Genomic DNA, 15,359 nt, shown 5'->3' with positions numbered 1-15,359 from the left:
GATTTGCACCACCCGTTGCGTGAAAATGTTTTGTCTCAAATCCCATCTAAATCTCCAGCCCCTTAACCTAAAACGATGTACGCTCATGACTGACCCCTGACCCAAGGCATAGCTTCCAATTTGAATTGTGCCTTCCAGTCTGTGCATTTGTATGAACGACTCTAATTTTGACTGCGTACTCTAACCTTACTATTTCTCTTTCCTGTCTCACTCAGTACACTTCTGTAGCCCGATTCTGTTGTCTAAACAACCCTTGCTTATTCATCAAGTTCTACCTCTCCTCATATGCTGACCTGCTGCCTGCCATACTAGTTTAAACCCCCTCGCAAGTGGTACTAACAAACCTCCCCACAAAGGTATTATTGTCCCCTCCAGTTTAGGTTCTTTTTATACCAGGTTCCACCTGCCCTAGAAGAGGTCCAAATGATCCAGACAGAATCACTGACGAACAGGATGGATTTGATCTGACCTATTATCACTCCAGTCAGCTCTCTATCAGATGTAATTGAAGCCATCTTCAGTAATGGTAACAAAGAGCACACAGGGTTTAATTTACATAAATATGAGTGTTGCATTTTGGGAAGGCAAATCAGGGCAACACTTCGGAGTGAAGTCCTCGGGAGGTTGCTGAACAAAGAGACCTTGGAGTGCCGGTTCATAGCTCCTTCAAAGTGGAGTTGCAGATAGACAAGATAGTGAAGGCAGGATTTGGTATGCTTTCCTTTATTGGTCAGTGCATTGAGAATGGGAGTTGGGAGGTCATGTTGCAGCTGGACAGAATATAGGTTCGGCCACTTTTGGAACACGGCATACAATTCTGGTCTCCTTGCTACAGGATGGATGTTGTGAAACGTGAAAGCATTCAGAAAAGATTTACAAAGATGTTGCCAGAGTTGGATGGTTTGAGCTGTAGAGAGGCTGAATAGGCTGGGGCTATTTTCCCTGAACCAGCAAAGGCGGAGAGGGTGACGTTATGGAGGTTTATAAAGTCATGAGGGCCACAGATAGGGTAAGTAGACAAGGTGTTTTCGGAGTTGGAGCCATCCAAAACTAGTGGGCATAGGTTTAAGGTAAGAGGGGAAGATTTAAGAAGGGGCATAAGGGGCAACTTTTTCATGAGGGTGGTGCATATGTGGAATGAGCTGCCAGAGGAAGTGGTGGAGATTGGTACAATCATAACATTTAAAAGGCATCTGGATGGGTATATAGATAGCAAATGTTTAGAGGGGTATGGGCTAAATTCTGCAAATGGGACTAGATTTATTGAAGATATCTGGTCAACATGGAGGAGTTCAACCGAAGGGTCTGTTTTCACGCTGTACAGCTCTATGACTATAAGAGCAATGACTTGCGCACCAATATTTATTTTGGGTTTCAAAAGGTCCAATTGGCCCTAGCTATCATCAGGGCTTGGTTCAGATCAAAAGGAGCTAACGTAGTTGAATTCCAAAAGCAAAGTAAGACCAAATGCCTGGCACATCAGGGTAGTATTTGACTGAAAGACTGGAGTAATATGAAAGTGTGACAAATCTCCACTGGTCGGAATCATACACAACATAAAGGAAAATGGTTGTGGCTACTGGAGGCCAATCATCTCAGTCTAAACACATTACTGCAAGAGGTTCTTGGATTTGACCTTGGCCCAACCACACACAGCTGTTTCGTTCATAAGCGTTCTTCCAAGTTGAAATCAGACGTCCTTGCTGATGATTGCACAACATTCATTGCTAATCACAAAATGAAGCAGTCTGCATCCCTGTTCAATGAGATCAGAATATAATTCAGGTTTGAGCAACAAAGTACCAAGTAACATCTACACCACACAAGTGCATATCAAACAAAAGAACTGCCTAATCACATTCCATTGACATTCAATGGCATGAACAATGTTGAATGCACCAATCAACAACATCCTAAGGATTACCACCATCAAGAAATTAATATTTATTAGGCTGGATCAGTCTAAGTTTTGAAGAGCATGTTAGAGGCTGAGGATTCTGCAGTAACTAACTCATTGGACACACTGAAGCCTGTCTATCATCTATCTACAAATACACAAGTTAAGTGTGTGATCAAACATTGTCCAATTACTGGGATACATGCATCTCCAACAATATTCACAGTTACATGAGATCCATTACAAAGCAGCCAGATTCAGAGGCAACCTGTTGCTCTATCTTAAACATTCACTCCCTCCCAACACGAGTATATGTTGGCTGCAGCATATACGATCCTTGAGGTGCACTGCAGCAATTCAAGGTTTCTTTAACAACACTTTCCAAACCACAGCATAAATTTCCTAAGAAGAGAAAATGAGGTCTGCAGATGCTGGAGATCAGAGATGGAAATGTGTTGCTGGAGAAGCGCAGCAGGTCAGGCAGCATCCAGGGAACAGGAGAATCGACGTTTCGGGCATTAGCCCTTCTTCAGGAATTTCCTACAAAAGACAACAACAACCCATACAGGCAAACATAAGCACCTGTGTTTTCAAGCTAAGGGCGAAAATCCTGGAACTCCTAAAGTAAACTCTCACTGGGAACACATACTTTATGTATCACACAGACTTCTGTAATCCAAAGTGATGGGTCACCATCATCTTCTCAAGTGCAATAACTGGTACTCCAGCCAGCAACACCCATGTGCTGTGAACAAATTACAAAATGCCTTTGGCCAAAAGTTATTCCCGTAGACAATTCTGTTCAATTTGTACCACAATAGATTTAAGCATTCAGCCAATGTGGTTCAATTATATTTGAAGGCTACTTGAAAAGGAACATCATGCAGTTCAAGAGAAAAAGCAAGAGAATGATACAAAGTGGGTTGCTTATTTGAAGCAAAAACAAAACTAAATTCATAACACAACACTGACCCACAACTACAGCAAGATATCCTTACCTTGAACGTTGAACATTACGAGGGGATTCTGGCTCATGCCCGTGTTTGTCAGCAGTTGCAGATTGCTGTGATACTTGCTGCTGTGCTGGTCCTTGTTTCACAACTGAAATACTGGACTACGGAGAGAAAAGCAAAGACAAACTCTCACCTCTGACTCAAATACATAGCTTTTAACTAACACCATTTTCAGTTGTTTAACACTGATTTTCAGAGACCCCCAAAGCACGGTCTGCAAACCAGTGCTATTTCAGTACATAGTTAAAACAGGTCAAAACGCATAAAGCATGTATTTATTAGAAATCACATTAGTCAAGTCTATGACGACTTCAGTAAATATTGCAGATGTGCAATGTAAATCATTTTTTCCAAAGTCATAGCTTAAACGTGAACTGGAATTCATGGGCTTGGACTTGTTTAACACAACCAGTCTAAACAGACCAGGTGCCTTCCCACCCTGACCTGTCCTCAATGGCCTAGGATTAGTTTCTTATTCCAGGCATTGGTATTACTGCACACAGGCAGTCCCCTGGGTTGCAAATAGGTTCCATTCAGGAGTCTGTTCATAATTCGATTTGTACTCAAGTCAGAACACAATGTCGGACTACATAAAACAGGTCATTCCTATGTCAACTACACCTTGTATGAGATCGCATTCATTTGTACAAGCATTCCGAAGTCAGACATTCGTAACTGAAAACCCCCTCTAACAGGTTTCCCAGGGCACATCAATGCAACTCAGTTTGATGGACATGTGATTTTGCTTTACCAAATGGAAGACACCAATAACACAGCAGATTTTCATGATAGTCAGGGGCCGAGGTGACTAAAGTGGCCAAAGGTGCTGAAGAAGCTTAAAGGTGGATAAAACACCCATACTGGATGAATGACACACAAAAGTTTTAAAGGAGATTGTGGAGGCACTGGTGCTGATCATTCAGGAATCACTGGATCAAAGAGGGCCCCAAAGGACTGGAAAATCGTTCATGGAATATAGCTGTTTGGAGAGAGGGTGGCAGGCAGAAGGTAGTAAACTATAGGCTGCTTAGGCTGACCTCAGTCTTTAGTAAGATTTTAGAGTCCATTATTAAGGATGAGATTGCAAAGCACTTGGAAGTGGATAATAAAATAAGGCTTCTTCAAGGGAATGAGCAAATTAGACAAAGGAGAGCATCTGATAAGGTGTCACAAGAGACTGCTGAATGAGAGTCCATGGTGTGAGGGCGAAGCTACTGGCCTGGATGCAAGATTGGCTGACTGGCCCCTGTTTTGGAAAGGATGTTATGAAATTATAAATCTTTTCTGCACCCTTTACAAGGATGTTACTGAGAATGGAGCGTTTCCGCTAAAAGGAGAGGCTGGACTGGCTGGGACTATTTTCCCTGCACCGTAGGTGGTTGTGAGGTGACCTTACAATGGTCTATAAAATCATGAGGGGCACAGATAAGCTGGAGGGGGAGTCCAAAACTAGAGGGCACAGATTTAAGATGAGAGGGGAAAGATTTGAAAAGGGACCCGAGGGGCAACTTTTTCCACACAGACAGCCGTGAGTATATGAAATGAACAGTCATTAGAAGTGGTAGAAGTGGGTACAGCTACAACATTTAAGACATTTGGACAGATGAATGAATAGGAAAAGGATTAGAGGGATATCTGCCAAACCCAGGCCTATGGGACTAGTCTGGTTTTGGAAATCTGGTCACCACGGTTAAGTTGGACTGAAGGGCTTATTTCCTTGCTCAATGATGCTATGATTCCGTGGCAGAAGGGATAACAAGGTCTTTTTCAGGATGGCAGTCAGTGACTAGTGGAGACTCGCAGAGGTCAGTGTAGGGACCACAATTATTGATATTGTACATGAACAATCTAGAGGGTATTGTTGCTAAGTTTGTATGTGACACAAAGACAGGTGAAGGGACAGGCGGTGTTGAGAGAGCATGCAGACTACCTAAGGACTTGCATAGACAAGCAAAGTGTGAGGTTACACACTTTGACAGGAAGAATAGAGGCATAAACTATTGTCGAAATGGTGAAAGGCTTCGGAAGTCTGAATCACAAAGTAACTTAGGAATGCTAGTTCAGGATTCTCTCAAGGTTAACATGCAGTTTCAGTTGGCAGGCAAATGCAACATTCTCACTCATTTTGAGGTGGTGACCGGAGAACCATATAGAAAGAAGAATATGCTGGCCTTGGAGGGGACCCAGAGGAGCTTCACAAAAACAATTCCAGGAATGAAGGGCTTGTCACATGAGGAGGAGTTCAGGATACTGAGTCTATACTGAATGGAGCTTTGAAGAAAAAAGGGTTCTCGTTGAAACTTAGAATATGGAGAGGCTGAGATAGACTGGATACTGAGAAGATGGTTTCACTCATCGGAGAGACTAGGACCTGGGGGCACAGCCTCAGATTGAATGGAGAACCTTTTAGAACTGAAATGAGGAGCAATTTCTTCAGCCAGAGGGTAGTAAATGTGTGAAAATAATTGCTGTAGAAGGCTATGGGGGGCAAGTCATGGAGACAGATAGATAGGTTATTGATGAGTACAGGGGAACAAGCAGAACAGGGAGACAGAAGAATGATTTTCAGAAACATATTACCCATGATCAAATGGTGGAGCATACTTGACAGGCTCAATTCTACTCACTGGTCTAATAACAATCAAATGTATTAGGCCCCTGCTTAACATTAACTCATTTAACATTGTTTCACAAACAATTTCAATACATCCATTCAAACCTGTCAGTTGCACTTTGACATTGTTAGTCAAAGGTTCTGTGGCTGGCCTGCCAGCACACATGACCTCACCTTTAGGCCTCTCCTCTCTTGCTGCCCTTGCTACCTCCGAGCCTCATTCTCTACTGACCCTCATTGCCTAGCCTCACCTCCTGCACTGTTTTGAGACCTCCAGTACAGTTCTTCTCTTCCTACCTGGCTCCATTCCTGAACTTGTGCTGAAGCCTGGCTCCATCTAGTGGTTGAAGTTGGTCAATATGAATAGTTTGGGATTTTAACTGGACTAGATGGAATCTGGTCAATCTAACAGTGACAGTGATTACAGTAATTTTTCAAATTAATATTGCAGTATATATTGTATTTCTGCTGTTTTGAGTGATGCATTTTGTTTCATAAAATAATTCAGCTCGGAAAGCAAGGTACTGCTCAGGAATGATAAAGTATTTGAACTTCCATGTTTTCCAGATGAGAACTGTCTGAAGGAACCCAACTCTGGATTCCTGTGGGAACTTATGATTCGCTTAAAGTCATTTCACTGAACACTGAAATCAGCAACGTAACAACTTGAAGTGAGAACTTCCTGCAGTTTTCAACAGCAACTGATGGGGCAGCACGTTGGCTCAGTGGTTAGCACTGCTGCCTCGCAGCACCAGTTGATTCCAGTTTTGGGTGACTGTCATTATACAGTGCACATTCTCCCAATGTGTGCATGAGTTTCCTCCCACAGTCCAAACACATGCAGGTTTCAGTGGACTGGCCGCGGTAAATTATCCATCGTGCCCAGAGATGTCCAGGCTGGGTAGATTAGCCATGCTAAATGTAGGGTTACAGGGATAGGCTAAGGGTCTGGGTGGGATGCTCTTCTGAAGGTTGGTGCAGATTTGATGGGTCAAATAGACTTCCTACCATGTGGGAAGAGGCCATGATTTTAGTAACATACTCATGCTATCTGAAGTGGAGTGGCACATGGTTACATTTGAACTGATAGAGTCGTACAGTACAGAAACCTTCAGTCCAACTCATGCATGGGGAGTTTCTCAAACTCGTGTCACTTGCCTGATTTTGCCCATATCCCTCGAAACCTCTCATTCATATACCTGTCCAAATGTATTTTACCTGTAAATTGTTTCTATATCAACCACTTCCTCTGGCAGTTCATTCCACAAATGAACTACCTGATGTGAAACAGTTAACCCTCAGGTCCCTTCTAAAACCTTTCTCCTTTCACTTTAAAAATATGTCCTCTCGTTTTGGAAAGGATCTTTGCTATTCATCATATCTATGCCCCTCAGGATCTTATAGACCGCCTATGCTCCAGTGAAACAAGTCCCAGCCTAGCCACATAACTCAAACCCTCCAAACCTGACATCATCCTGGTTAATCCTTTTCTGAACCCTTTCCAATTTAATAATATCCTTCCAAGAGCAGGAAAGTCAATCATGTTTCCATAGAGTCCAATCATATATCTGGAACTGAAGTTTAGTATTCTGTTCAGTAGAGAACCCAGGAATTTGAAAATGTAACGTATATCTAGGCCTGATAAACAAGTACAATAACACCACAAGACACAGGAGAAGAGGACCATTGCGTCCATTGAGTCTGCTCTGCCATTCAATGAGACAATGACTGATTAGATAATTTTCAACATCACCTTCCTGCTCCATTCTTGCTTTAGCCTCGTTAGTGAAGAAGAATCTCTCATGGCATTGTATATTGCTCCAAACCAATCTCTTCGGTCCTCTGCAGTCATAAATTCCACAGACTCAGAAAAGGAATTCTCCTCAGCTCTGTCTTAAATGGCCAGCTACTTAATCTGACATTATGTCCTCTGTGCGAGATTCTCCCACAAGTGGAAATAACCTCTCCACATAACCCAGTGTAGTCTCATAAGAATCTCACATGCTTCAGTAAAGTTTTGCCTCAATCTTCCAAATGTCAACAATATAAGCATTATCTATGCAACCTTTCCTCATATCCAGGATCAACCTCATATACCTTTTCTGGTCTGTCTCCAACGCTCGTACATCTTTCCTTGGATGAGGGGACCACAACTATGCACAGCCTTGTATATTTTGAGCGACACTTCTCTATTTTTATAATCCATTCCCTTTGAAATAAAGGCCAACATTCCATAATACCTATTGATCTTGTGTATCAGCTTTGTGATTCATGCACTTGTCACCCAAATCGCTCAGTGCTGCAGCTTTCCCATGTTTCCCTGTTTAAATAACATTTAGCTCTTCTGTTCTTATGCCAAAGTGCATGATCTCACATGTTCCCACATGATATTCTATTTTCCACTCTCATAACCTTGCTATATTCCTCTGCAGACTCTTGGCATCATGTCCATCACTTATGTTTTCAACTAGTTTTGTGTCATCTTCAAACGTTTCCATAATATTAATGATTCCAGCACAGATTTCTATGGCATTCCATTAGTTACAGGGTGCCATCCTGAAAATTATCTCTCTATCCATAAGTCGATTAGCCAGCCAATCTTCTATGCATGCTAATTTGCTGCCATCATACCAGAGTGCCTTACCTCAAGTAGCCATATGTAAGATACCTTATCAAACATCTTTTGCAAATTCAAATATTTTGCATCCACGAGTTCCCCTTTATCTATCCTACTTACTACATCTTCAAAGAGTGTAAGCCAAGCCAATTCTGCTTCATTATGTATTTCTAAATGCTTCACTATTACATCTTTATATTAGATTCTAACACCATTAAAACGTGTGAAGTTAACGAGCCAAGAGTTACCATTTTGTTTTGTTCAAAAAGGGAGGGCAACAAGGGTGATTTATTAGCAGTTTTCAAATCCTCTGGGACATGTGCCAAATCCAAGGGATTCTGAAAGATTACTATCAGCTACTTAAGTAAATTACTAAAGAACATTGTTCAAATCACCTATGATGCAATCCATCTGAGACTTAATGGCCTTTTGTCCTATTAGTTTCACTCATATGTTTTTTTGAATGATAGTTATTTTATTCATTTTCTCTATCACTTTTGCTCCTCATTTATTTAGTACTTTGGGAGTGTTATCAGCATATTCTACTGTGAAGGCGAACGCAAAGTATTATTCAAAGCCTCCGAAAATTTGTTCATTCCCCATTATCACCTCCTCGACTCATTCGCTCAGACACTAGTGTTCATTTTGGCCTCTCATTTCCTTGTAATATATTTATACAGTCTTTTTAAATAAAGAAGTTGCAAGTTTAGCCTCAGTTTACTTACTTTTTTTTACTGGATATCTTTTGTTGGTTACTCTAACTATCCCAATGCTCTAACTCACCACCCATCTCTGTCTCAATGCCTGCTTTTCGCCTAAAATTTGAGATCATCCTTAACTTTTAATAACAAGGGTTGGTTTAGCCCTTCCTAAAATCCTCCTTCCTTACATGAGTTACTATTTTTCAAAAATTTACCACTGTTTCTTACTGTCTTCCCCACCAAGCTTCTTTCCCAGTCCTGTCCACCCAATTCTGCTCTTATTCCTTCGTAATTATCTCTTTTACCTTTAGCAGAGTTGTTTATGACCCAAATTTCTCACTGTTAAATTGAGTGCTAAACTTTATCATGTTATTGTCATTGCTTCATGAGATCTTTTACTCAAGTAATTTATTAAACCTGCCTCAGTATACATTACCAGACACAAAATGGCCAGATCCCTAGTTGGATCCACAACATTGTTCTAGGAAACTATTCCAAATACTCACTATGGACTCTGTGGTGGCTACTTTCGCCAATTCCTTGCCAAAATCTACGATTTAAGTTATCCATGCACTACCTTTTGTTGATGCCCTCATTATCACCTGACTTATTGTCTTTTACCCACAGTTATTTCTGACCTTAACCATTTGGATTCTATCCTGATCCAAGATCATGTTTTGCTATCACAGATATCATATCTCATACTCTATTCAAATACCATTGCATCCATCTGCCATATTTTTTTCAAAATATATTAACTAGTGTTGATAATAGTACAGCATATTCAGGCATTTAAAATATTGCAATTTTGCTTAAATTGCAACTCAAGCTAGCCAGTGCAAATTATGACCACCCTGAAACTACCCATGTGAAATTTAAAAGCATACATTATGTCATAATAGTGTCCCTCCAAAATTGTATTTTCATAATAAGTATCGATCATTTAAATTAGACGAACTAGTTTTGGTTTTACCTTTGGTTGAGACGACACTGGAGGCGTACTCATCAGTGGTTTAAGAGGAACAGTGTTAGTCTGTGGCGTACTTATCCTTGGAGACACATATGACCTTGGGGATGATGCATCTGATGCCAATGACATTGGTGACTGATTAGACTGCTGGGCTGTTTTAAAAAAAAGTGTCAATTTGAAATAATCTTATCCAACAGGGAAAATTTTATTTTTTCACCATAAGATTCTATTGACATTTTGGGTCAGGGGAAGAACTATTATTCAGATACATTAAAGTAAAGCTGTTCAAGGTCTCCAGTTTCTGAAAGAACATTTTCTCATGTGAAAGAAGCCCTGAGAAATGTTACAAACCAAATATTTTGTTGTAGCTATAACCACTAAAAATATAATTACATGTATTAGAACCCATAGATAAAACTTGGTAGGCAAACTTAAATACACTTAGCATTCTAATACCCAAATAGATTACTCGCTTGCTCTCTAATGGAATTCTTTCAAAATTAACAAAAAAGTTTATGTCAACATCTTTGTGTCTCAAAACTGCAAGCTCCAACATGATTACATTTTGATTATGTTCAATTTATAACGGAATGAAACCAAAATAGAAACTGTATCCCAGCAGTTGATTATTATGTTTGCATTTTTAAAACAAATACACGTAAAATAAGCAGGTGCTGCAAATTTAACAAATATGTGCCCAAATATCACAAGATGCAAGAGACCTTCTCGAAAGAGAATGAGGTTTCACTGGCTGTCTACCGAGCAGCCAATATCCCTGTTGCCTCAACAAGGTTATCCCAAGATACCCATCTTCTGATCTCAATTGATATACAGTTAGTTACTTAATTTCCATGTTCTTTACAGCTTGGACATTCCCTCTATATCGAAGAATGCAATAGTGCAACCCTGTTAATTGCAATCCTTAAATCAATTCATTTTACAACAGCTTTGAGCTCAGCTCAAGAATCACTATGCACAGGGTGAAACACAAATAAATTAAGCAGAAAATTACCATAAGGTGGTACATATTAGAAGCAACAAATTCATTTTCAGAACCTCCACTCAGGCAGCTCTGGGCTTGGTCTTGGACATTGAGTGGAGTGTGCTATTTTGACACGACAATGACATTTTGCTGAACTAATGCTTCAAAAGGTCTCACAAATGCTCTGAATGCAAGTTCCAATTCCTAAATGTGAAATAAACCTAAAATAATGACCACGAAACCCCAGATTGCTGTGAAAGGAAGGAAATCTAAATTACAGCAGCACATTCTGGAGCCAGAGAGCAAGCTATTGTGCAATGAGATGGAATTGGAAGACCACAGGCTCTCCTAAACTGGAGCAACCATAACATGACTGAATTTTACATTCAGTTCAACGGAGAGACAAGTGGATCTGAGACAAATAGTTTAAACTTATGGAAGGGCAATTATGAGGGCATGAAAGCCAATGTGTGGGTTACCTCCGGGTGCTCCGGTTTCCTCCCACAAACTAAAGGTGTGCAGAACAGGTGAACTGGCCATGCTAAATTGCCCATAGTGTTAGGTGCATTAGCCAGGGGTAAATATAGGGTAAGGGATGGGTCTAGGTGGGTTACTCTTCAGAGGGTCGGTGTGGACTTGTTGGGCCGAAGGGCCTGTTTCCAAACTGTACGTGATCTATAATAGTCCTCATCTTTAATTTATAACTAGCAAAAATGAACTGGCAAATTAAGTGAAGTCATACATTTATGTGGATACTTTCAGACAAATCAGCTACATTCCAACAAGGGGAGTTAATCTGCGGTTAACTGAAAAAGTTCCAAGATAGCATGTAGTTGCACAAATCTTTGCTGATTTAAGAGAGAAGAGAGAGAAAACGAGCTAGAAATATAAAACACATAGAAAGAATTTCTATAGTTATTTAAAAGGGTTTTAAAGTTACAAAAGTGAACACTGGTCCGATAAAAATTAATCTGGGAATTAATAATGTAAAATGAGATGCAGATGAACAAGTATTTTGCATTGTCTTCATGGAAGAAGATGCATGCGGTGTTTTACAAATAGCTGTATAATCAGGAAAGAGAATTCAAGAACATAACAATCACCAGGGAAGAGGTACTGAGCAAACTGTTAGCACTGTAGGCTGACAAGTTCCCATAAACTTGATGCACTTCACCATTAGTTCTGAAAAGAAGTGGCACAGGGAACAGATGATGCATTGGTTTTAAATTTTTCGAATTCCACAGATTGAGGAAAGATTCTAATAGATTCCAAGATAGAAAACAACTTTTTCACTCAAGAGGAGGGAGAAAAAAAAAGCAGTAAACCACAGTCAAATGAGCTTAACATTGGTCATTGACAAAATGTAAGAAGCAACTAAAGATATTACATCAGGGAACTTGAAAAAAATTAAAGGTCATCAAACAGCAAGGTTTGAAAAGGAACTCATTTAACCAATTACTGAAATTCTGTGAATTAATAGTGGTGTGGATAAAAGGGAACTTTCATGTTTTATTGTTAGATATTTAAATGGCATTTAATAAAAGGCTGCATCAAAGATTATTGTAGAAAATAGAAGCTCACGGTTCGGGGCTAACAGATGAGCAATGATAGAAGACTGGCTACCTCACAGGAAATAAATGAGCATACATGGATCATTTCCAGGTTGGCAAGATTACGTGTGCAGTGTGCCACAGGGATTAGTGCTGGAACCTGAAACTACAGAATTTATCCAGACGTGTTAGATGAGGGGAAAAAGAGGAGTGAGTAGGCATACATCTGGTAAATTGAATGTCATGTGGGAAAAATCAGAGACTAACCATTTGGCAGAAAGAATTTTTAAAAATTATCTAAATGGTGAGAGATTGCAGAGGTGAGATGCAGAGGGATCTGAGTGTCCCAGTGCATGAACTTCAAAAGGCCAAACTGCAGTGCCAAAAATTCAGAATGCTAATAGTATGTTTATCATTTATTCCAAGAGAGACAAACAAATATACACAGTATATGTTTCAGGTAAAAAAAAAAGACACTCGTGAGATCACATCTGGAGCACCACATACTGTATGGATCTTTTTTTTTAAAAAACAAAAAAGTGCACTGCAACCTTTACTAGACTCGTAGCTACAATGGGAGGGGATAGGTTATGTTATCAGGAAAGGTTGGGCAGGCTAAACTAAAATCTGCTGGAGTTAAGAAAGAGGTGACAGCTTAAACATATAAAATCCTGACCGGTCTTGACAGGGTAAACATGGAAAAAATATTTCCAGGTGGGGAAAACATAGAACAACGGGTTATTGAGTGGTTCTGGACTGATTTAACAATCTGATCAGCCATGGTCTCACGAAACAAATAGCAGGTTTGAGGGGTAAAATGATGTCCAAACATGCATATTTATACGTTTTATACAAACATGCAACTCCACAGCAATTTGGTTGCCTTTTCTTTGCCCCATTCATTCAGTCATACGAAAACTGCGGAAAAGCTGAAGCCAAATAAAATTGGACAGAAAAATGGGCATCAACCTGAGCATCAGAAATGACAAACCCTGCCCAATTTACCCTCATTAATATGTGATGACATGTGCCAAATTGGGCCAGCTGTCTCACACGCGGCAGGCAAAAAACTGACACAAGTATGATTCCATGGATAGGATTGTTATGAAATTGTTACATGTGAAATATTATTTTATACTACTAACAGCTAGATGTATACTTATCACAAACATTCTGAAAAGGACATTTCTTTAACCAAGGACCTTGGCTAAAGCAACATTTGCTGGTCATGCACCTCGAACAATGCTCTTAAATAGTCCCATACCATCCATGACAAAGCAGTTCATTTGACAGGACCACTGTGAGAAATAGCATCTGCCATTTACAAGTGTATTCTAACAATTCACCAGCATTATTCTCTAGAAGAACAAGGATTGTAAAGCACCAGGGAACACTGCCTTCGATGTTCCCCTCCAGACACTGACTTACAATTATTTCATCATTCCTTCACTGTCACTGGGTCAAAAACCGGGAACTCCTTCGCTACCTGGGCTGCACAACTTCAAGGAAACCAATGATCAGAACCCTGACAAGGGCAGCTGGGATTGGGGAAATAAATAGTGGGCTTTCCTCCCAAGAACAAATAAAAATATCTGCAAAAGAACTTGTTTGAACAGTATCCCCCAATTATGTCACTACTTTCAACTGAGGAGAGAAAAGGAAAAAGGTAAAAATCTAATCAGTTGCCATTCACCAAGAGTATAATTAAATTTCTAAGTGTCGAATCAAGTGCTAGTCTTGGCTTCTGACGTCTGCAAGGAAATTATAGTGACTTGACAAACTACAAGCAACAGAACTCGGAACTTCGAGTGCTCCAGGGGCACTTGATGGTGGGATGAATGGAAAGAACAAATTTACAAAATGCCTGTGTACAGCTGTTGTTCCACCAAGGGATCTCAAAATCAGAGTAAGAAGCACAAGAGATAAATGGAAATTTTGAACCAAATTATGTTCAGCTTACAATGACTTTATGTGACCTTCCAGAAAATATCACATGACAAGCCAGGTGCATCCACAAATCTGATCACACAAAACCTCCATAAGGCCAATCAGGTCATATCTCCCAAATCATTAACGTAGCAAATTTCCCCCAACTGAACTCATTTTACAGCCTTGCAGTGGTACCAATATTATACCAGTTATTTCAGGTAGTGGTGCACAATCAAGCATGTTTTAAAGGCTTCTGATCACTTAAGACAAAATACTATTGCAATTTAACCATCAGTTCCAAATATTTTCAGTAACTTATGAATCAGGTTAGTCAAAATGATACTGATATGTGATTAAAGATTCTTACTTCTGAGTTATGTTGAAGTGAACTGAACAATTTGATTCTCAAATATATGAAGACTTTCTTTTAAATGTTTTTTTAAACATTTTAAGGTACTAACTCATTAACTGACACAAGCAAACTTTGGTTGACCAATGTACAACTGAGTTCAAACAAGAATATGGAAACAAAATACTTCTTTAACAAGCATCATTTGTACTCAAATTGTCCACTGTGCCAAAAGCAGAAACTCTAATCAAGCTACAAAGGATGGGATTAGAACGCTGACAAAAGTTAACTCAGGTTGGTGCACGTGACATCTCATTTCACAACAAAGAAGCCAAGAACCTTTGCACACATGTGTTAACACACAGTCTTAAAAATTAGACATGTTTGCACTGGTTTATGAATGAATTACACATTTACTTCAATCGTATCTAAGTTAATCAATTAGAAAACAATTCAACTGCATTTAATGGTGGTGGCTAATAGGTAAAAATTGCCACAGGTGATTTGGTGGTGGGAAAAGCCGTTCAAATAGTACTTCGAGAAAGAAGCAAGGAAAACGTACATTTACTTCAATGAGTATCTGTAAATCAAATAGTAATGTACTCCAATAGTATTATAAAATACATATTTATAAATATTAAATATCCAGCTCCAGAGGTAAAACTGATGCTCTGCTTAGCTTTAGTTTTCTAGTCAGTGATAATCTCGAATGCCATTCAGAAACACAAACTTTGACA

The 15,359-nt window shown here is 39.7% G+C and overlaps 1 protein-coding gene across 4 annotated transcripts in view; it reads right to left on the bottom strand.

Annotated features, from left to right (window-relative positions):
* waca (WW domain containing adaptor with coiled-coil a) overlaps positions 1-15,359 on the bottom strand; it is a 147,624-nt gene that overhangs the window by 38,326 nt on the left and 93,939 nt on the right. For all 4 annotated transcript variants that reach the window (XM_043690496.2, XM_043690498.2, XM_043690499.2 and 1 more), the window contains 2 exons: positions 9,816-9,964; positions 2,896-3,011 (listed from right to left, as the gene is read on the bottom strand). In XM_043690496.2, the coding sequence (XP_043546431.1) occupies positions 2,896-3,011; positions 9,816-9,964 (265 nt within the window). The remainder of the gene's footprint in view (positions 1-2,895; positions 3,012-9,815; positions 9,965-15,359) is intronic.

This window comes from Chiloscyllium plagiosum, unplaced genomic scaffold, assembly GCF_037043375.1.
Source record: "Chiloscyllium plagiosum isolate Xiang-an unplaced genomic scaffold, Cpla_swu_hap1 HiC_scaffold_5, whole genome shotgun sequence".
NCBI classification, from domain to species: Eukaryota; Metazoa; Chordata; class Chondrichthyes; order Orectolobiformes; family Hemiscylliidae; genus Chiloscyllium; species Chiloscyllium plagiosum.
Note: the sequence above shows the minus strand (reverse complement) of the source record. Positions and strands in the feature narration are given on the sequence as shown.